Here is a 7,518-nt window from a genome sequence, read left to right on the forward strand (position 1 = left end):
TGGATAAAGAAAAACATCTATTAAGAGTGGATCCACAAATCTCAAGCAATGAATTTGTTTTTGTGGACTTCCTCAAATCTCTAAGCATTTGACTAAATCTTTAGAGACACTTTGATCTTGCCTATGATTATTTTGGTAGTGTCATAGTAACAACAAGTGCTAGAGTATGCTAAAACCCTAATGAGCAATATCAAAGCATAGCACAAGTTACCAAATTTTAGCGCAATATATGCAACAAAAGCTTTCTGATAGCTGGAATATTTAACACAAAATCCAAGGATAATAGCGAATTTCTACATACATCAAAAGGTTTTCAGTTTAGGTATTCGAAGTGATTTCAACATAGATCGAAGGATTTATAATTGCCACTTGTTTGACAATTATAGATATCAAAATTGGTAGTAGCATAAAAATTTTGATTTGAAAATAATATCATTAATAGTGGAAATAAAATGTTTTAGGATGTTATACAAGGATAAACGGTGTTATATTATATGTATTATATTAAAAGAAGGATATATAGCCTTTAATGGTGGATGATAAAGATCTAATGTAACAACAAAATACATTTCACAGTTTTATACATAAGTTAGCAACAGCTGAAAAGAATAATTCATATTCGGTGCAAATTTTCATGAGTTTGCTATTTATTCATTTGATCCTCTCAGGGAGACTCTAAGTGGGCAAGAGAGACAAGATGACCTTACAAGACATAATGACTGAAGCTATTGGATATACTATTTCAAGGATGAAGCTTTGTTTCAAATTCTAGTGGAAAGACACAAATGATGAGATCAAAGTACAAGAGATTCAAATCTGTTATAGGATGTCAATAGGGCGATAGTTAAAACTTGCAATTCAAATGATCAATTAATTCTGAAAGGAAAATTCAACCAATCAAGAAAACAATTTGCCAACTTACTAACAAGACTAGCAAGAAAAACCTATAGATACATCAACGAATCTCAAAAGAAAAACTTATATTTATCATGATGGAGAGCTCTTCTATTAATAACCACAGCTCAAGCAACACTTCACTAGTCTTACAAAACAAGCACATTGTACACTCACTGTGGCAAAAGACGAATACATTCGCCGCTAGCGTCCCCGCAAATCCATCCCAAGGCCAACACGGAAGAGGTAAATCACAAACGACTACTAGTCTTTGGAATAGTGACTAGCACATAAGGGAGGAAGGTATTTACCTCGACTTTGCCGAGATTCAAACCCTAGACCTCATTGTGGCAACATCTCATGCGCTAGTCACTAGATCCATCCGAGGGGACATGCACATTGTACACTCACGTTTCCTAGGAGTGTACACTAAAATGAAATTGATTTACATTCATTGAGATAATATAATGCACAGTATAATTATCATCAAAAGGGAGGAAAGTTCAGCCAACCCACCTGTTGTATAATTGCTGTCAGATTATTCATCCATAGATTTGGTCTTTTATCTCCTTCCAAATTCAATTTCACTATGAATCAAGTATTATAAGGAAATGCAAGCTAATGCGAAACTCAGAGATAACTGCTCATGAAGATGCAGTAGCAATTTCCGTTGGTGGAGACGTGATTGTAGACATGACATAGTAATAGTTTGACTAAAACAACTGTAGCAATGTGATTCTAGGACAACATATCCTGATGTATGCATAAACTTTCAAGGAATACCATGCAAAAGACCAGTTAGAACATACACAATCATGTAACAAGAGTGTGAAGCTACTAAAACACAAGTGAGACCAACTACACTAAAAAGATGGCCTGCTATTTCAAAATTATATGCTTCCGGAATCCAGACTTCAAATTCATATGCACAGCCTGAAAGCTCCAACACCAACCGAGAATACAACCTTTTCAGTAACCTACTTAAACAACAATCAAGAAGTCAAAGATGTGCTAGCTGAGCACTCCACAGTCAACTGGCGAATTCTGTAAATTAATAGCACCATTTTATGAAATGAAGTTTCAGAAAAGTCATGAAAAGCTTGAAATTAATTATGATCTACTCTTTATCATATTAAGCTAGTGGCATGTAAGTACTCTTGAATAAATGTGAAAAACAAGCAACTTAATCTAATTATTTGTCAGTTAAGGAGAGCAGAAAAGTTTAAAAAGGTCAAAACCAGCTTTCACCCTTGCCCACTTTTTACATCTGGACTGTAAAGTAGAAGCTGCAGAGAGTGTGTGAAATACTATTGCTTTAGAAGGCAAGATGAAAGTTAAAATTAAGCATGAAATTTAAAATTTTTTGACATTTAAAAATTAACTATCATACACATAATCAGAGTGATTGTAAACTCTCAAGAAGCTTTGCCGACAACACACAACATTGTAAATAATATAGGCATCTCAAAACTCAGATCTCCGTCTTGAAATGCCAGTATTTCTTTTTCCAAGAAGCAAATATAAAATAGATCATATAGGCAACGAAAGTCGAAGTCAAATTGCAAACATGTATTGAAGAGAACAAGTAAAAATGTTGAAGAAACTTTAGCTTCTAACAGAAGATTATGGTGATCTATAAGTCTGCATGCTATCTTCCACATGACCAATATGATAAATAATCAAAATGAATGATGTCAAATGCACATTTAATTTAATATACAAATTACAGAATCAATTAGATGGAACACTTATGTAGGATGGTTTCTGTCATGTGCTATTTGGAAGCTTTCTTCATGTCGTCTCAAAATACCTAAGCCTGTGGTTAAATTAACATGCCATTGGTTTTAACTGATCCTAGAATGGAATTTTTTTTCCTATTCCAAAACCTCCATCAGCATGCTTAATAATAATAACTCTATCTTCTCTGCCCTTATGAAGGCCATAGCTAACAAAAAATTTAAATAAATTAAGACAGACATACTAGGGACAGTTATAAGAAGCTGATGGGACTGCGATCATAGACTTCTATATTATCTTGGAGATTTCCAGCTTCAAATTCATTTGCTACATTAACACAAGCTGAACCAGTCTGTAAACACTCTACAGCACTTGACATCGAGCAAGATGGAATGAATAACTCAGTTTGCTTTTTGAGCTTTCTCCTTCTTCTTCAGTCTCTTCACTTGTGTTTCTCCATTTCCTTTTGAGCTTTTAGATTCAAGTTGTTCATCCAAATTGCTACAAACAATAATATCAGACCAATATGAATCCTGAATGAAGCAAGGTGAGGCCAAATCTGAAAGGACTGTCTTGGATTTTGACAATTGTGACCTGCTCTGTTTTCTAGAACCTATATCCTCTACTCCCTTGTCTTCTGAAGAACAAGATACTACTCTAAACCCATTGAAAAAACTGTCTGTTTTATCTGTTTTGTCCATGTTAAGTGGATTGATTGCAGCTAAGCACTGTCCTGAGGACATTTTATAAGGTGAGCAGTCCTTTAGTTCTGTCTTTTCCAATCTTCCAGTCCCCATTTGTGAATTAGGATAATCAAAAACTGCATTTCTCTTTTGGCTTAATCTAGGTGAATTCCTTTTTATGAAAGTAGGGGACTTTTTACTCTTTCCCATAATTCGGTCATTGTGTTCTTTAGCCCTGAACTGTTTACTACAATTTAGAGATGCCATTGTCATATCTCCTAAAGAATCAAGTTTTTTCATCTTACGCTTCCCCGAGATGACAGGATAAAAACAGGCAATCTTTTGTCTCTTAGTTGATGAAGTCAAAGGATCTCTTCTGTCAATACTATTTCTATGACAATCAATATGGTGAGGCAAGCATTTATCATCCGTTAGCTCAGATAAGCTCTTTCTTTTTCTATGCCCACTTAGAACATACATCTTGTCTCTCTTAGTTCTTGATCTGCGCCTTAATTCCTTATTAACAAAACAAGCAGCTGAAGAAACTGGACTCAACATATCAGCAATACCATTACAAAGATTTATTTCTGTAGCTGGCAAACTCTCATCATTATCCTCTAGCTCTTGATGCAGGACAGAAACAGGGAGTTGAAGACAACCGTTAGTGCAATGAAAGGCCTTCAGATGAGCTTTTGCTATCACAAGATCCAAGGTGTCGGCTCCTCTGCATGGGGACATAGCTAACAACCGAATATAGTCCATCATTTTCTTAGGTTCAAATGAGTTCATGATCCAAGATTTATTAACAGCACAACTACATGTTCCTTCCTGAACTCCAGCATTCTCAACCCAAAGGTCCTTCAGAACAGCATACGCTTCATCTTGTGAACAAATGCATCTCATTCCCAGCTCCAAATGTCTTGAGACCTCTGCTAATGCATCATTTACTGCAGTACCAAATACATCACCCCTGCCTTGCTTCTCCATCTGAGTGAAGTACCTCTGGAAAGGCTTCAGGTTGGATTCTTGGCACCAAGCAAAAGTCTTGTCACCGAAATAGAGTACCAGATGGTGATCCTCTTTCTGAGTACTCAACGCAATGTCTGATGCAACTGATGGGCCAAAGATCCAACCAGGCCACCAAGGGTGGCTCCTTACCTTACCCCACACCAGATCCGAGATTGCAAAACTGTCCTTATTCTCATCTTGGAAGGGTTGCAAATACCGCACAGTTCGTCTTTCTTCTACAATGGTGGAACGTCGCCGCCTTCCTCTCCTTCTCCTTTTCCGCAGTTCGTGTTCCTCCACTTGCGCATTCTTGTCCCCGAAGGCAGCTGCATCCGCGTCGATCTTCCCACAAAACTCAGCATTAAAAACGTCACCTTTATCCATCATCGTCTCTCCATTCAACTCGACCGCTGCATTCTTCGTTTCAGTTTCCGCAATGACCTTCATCTCGTCCGCATATCTCAAATCGCTCTCATCATTTTCTTCCATTTCCTTCTCGTCTGGCGCCGCCTCTTTAGCAACATCCGCACTACCACCAACCGCACTGCCCGGACTCTCATTTCCGCGTCGCCGAACAACACAATCAATCGCCAGATCCCGCGCTGCATCTTTCTTTGCTAAGAGATCCTCCCCCGCGGAAACAGCTAGGGTTTCCAAACAAAGTATCCCAGACTCCGCCATAGGACAAGCAACAAAGGCCTCAGGACTTGCAAAATGGAATATCGGTAGGTGATGCCCAATATCGCCGACGGAGACATCATCCGGTGGATCTGACGACATCTGCGATAAGAAACCCTAGAAATTCCTCTCCCGAGTAAAGGAATCAATTCGAACCAGCGCTAAATTCCGCAAAGATTTTGAGGGCAAGAGAACAAACCAACGGCGGTTTCGATTCGACCGCAAAACCACAACAAAGAGAGGAAGGCAGAGAGAGAGAGATTGATCGAGCCGCTGCCTGTCACCTTTTTGAAGGTAGGGGTGCGATCACCGCCGCCCTTCCACCCGGAGTCTCCATCTGGGATCGGCTCCGCGTTCGACCTGATGAGTTGTGGAGGCTAACCAAAGAGGGTGAGGGTTGCTCACTGATGGAGTTGGACGGTCATAACTGAATTTTAAGATTGAAAATAAAAGATGGATTGTAGAAGAACGTTCCATGTCCTGCTTCCACGAGCAAATTCACAGGTGAGCGATAAGCAAGGGGAAAGGCGGTGTCACGACTCGAGGGTTCCAAGTTGGAAAGTTGTGCCGCGCGCATCGACGTTACCGCCAAAATTGTTGGGTTTTTTTATAGTTCGACTACCGAGCCGGCTTTTCATCCGCCCAATTAAATTTATAATTTACAAGTACTTAAATTGTTATAATAATTTTTAAGATAATTTTAAATATATAATTTTAATTAAATTTAAAATTAAATTATAATTTATTTTTTTTTGGGTAAAAACAAAAAAAAAATGCTCTTTAGTTTTTTGAGTAATGATGGTGCCCACTTTAATTTTTCATTAAAAAAAATTCTATAGTGTAATTACTTAATTATCTTCAATTATAATATTTATTTATGATTCACATATCTTAGGACTAAATTTTAAATTAGTCTGACACATTATAATAGTTACAAAATATTATATAGTTTTAGCAACTATGATTTCATAACTACTACAATAATATTGATCCGGCAGTAAGGACGGGGGACCCTCTTTGAGGGGAGTCAATAACACGTAGAGGTCAAAAGTCAGAAGGGTCAACCTGAGAGCCAGCCGATCGGAGAAGGGTCGGGTCAACCGGCCGAACGGGTCCGGGCGGAATCAAAGACAACCTGATGGGGAGTCGGGTTTCCGACGCTCATGGTGAACAGGGTCGCCGGGCCGAGCGAGTAGCCCGCTCGGCCAAGGCGTAAAGCGGCAATGCTGTGAAGGAACAATCTCAGCCGAGCACGCGACCGGGAATCTTCTCGGTCGGACGGATACCTATGGCCGATCGGAAGTGATGTGCCTGCCGAGAGGCTGGACGCTCGGCTCGGGGAAAAAGAGACAAGGACAAGGGGACATTGGGGAACATCATCTTCTGACAACAGGCATGTTCGGCGACCAGGCCATACGCAGAATCGTACGACGGAAAGTTGTGCCGTCCCATCAGAGAGGTGCTCAGATTGTAGCAGTATGGTGTCAGGCATGCTCCTCTGGTAAGCCCATGCTAAGGTATGGTAAAGGACACGTGTACACCTCGGTAGGTGTGCATAAGCCTCCTCAGAGCTCTATATAAGAGCCCACAGACTTCGCCGGAGGTATGCGATCTCTCATCTTTGGAGCCACTTCATCGTTTTCCTCTTGCCTGACTTGAGCGTCGGAGGGTCGTCGCCGGGAACCCCTTCCCAGTTCGACTTCCTTGCAGGTTCACCGGAGATCCATACGGCCGATCAGAGATCCACATCATCAATTCGGAGAGTGTCATGTGCCCAGCATCCATCGACTCAGCATTCGGACAGGATCAAATTGGCGCCGTCTGTGGGAACGCACCTGCATCCGAGCGGAAGAGATGGACGAAGCTGGACGACCTCACACCATGATGCTCTCCCAGGAGGAGCTTGACGGTCTAATCGAGGCAAGAGCAGCTAAGCTCGTGGAGCAACAGAAACAGAAGGTGCAAGCCGAGCGACTGGAGCAACAAGTGACGTCAGTGTCAGGAGGCCGAGCGGCAGCAGAGTTCCGACCAGAGAACATCTCAGCATGGGACCGAGATAAGGTTCCGATCGGCATCCAAGGAGAAGCACCGCCTGCCCTGATTCCATTTCATCGGGCCCTATTCCGTACGCCTCCTGAAGTCGCACCAGCTAACCTTGATCGAGGATCTTCATTCGACGAGGCGCCCAGGCGAGACTACAGAAAAGGCAAGGCTCCCCGAACGGATGCCTCCCCTAAGCGGATCAACCGGCAGAGAATGAAGCAGAACTACAACCGGCGCGTGATCCCTAGAGCATTCTAGGTCGGCGACCTAGTGTGGAAGAAAGTAAAGCCGGTCGGGGACGTTGGCAAGCTGGAGGCTCCTTGGGCGGGCCCCTTCAAAGTCATCGAAAAGCTCCGCTCGGGTGTCTATTATCTGAAGGATGAAGACGGACGGCAACTGGATCGACCATGGAGCGCGAACCACCTCCAGCCTTACCGGGCGGGGTGAAAGGTGCGCCAATGCAATGTATGCTGTA

The 7,518-nt window shown here is 41.6% G+C and overlaps 1 protein-coding gene across 1 annotated transcript; it reads right to left on the reverse strand.

Moving 5' to 3' along the window:
• Window positions 1-2,900: 2,900 nt before the first annotated feature.
• LOC121998373 lies at window positions 2,901-5,270 on the reverse strand. Its single transcript, XM_042553280.1, has one exon. The coding sequence runs from the start codon at window positions 5,100-5,102 to the stop codon at window positions 3,033-3,035; it is 2,070 nt and encodes a 689-aa protein (XP_042409214.1). The 5' UTR covers window positions 5,103-5,270; the 3' UTR covers window positions 2,901-3,032.
• Between the last annotated feature and the right edge of the window lie 2,248 nt (window positions 5,271-7,518).

This window comes from Zingiber officinale, chromosome 6A, assembly GCF_018446385.1.
Source record: "Zingiber officinale cultivar Zhangliang chromosome 6A, Zo_v1.1, whole genome shotgun sequence".
Lineage (NCBI taxonomy): Eukaryota > Viridiplantae > Streptophyta > Magnoliopsida > Zingiberales > Zingiberaceae > Zingiber > Zingiber officinale.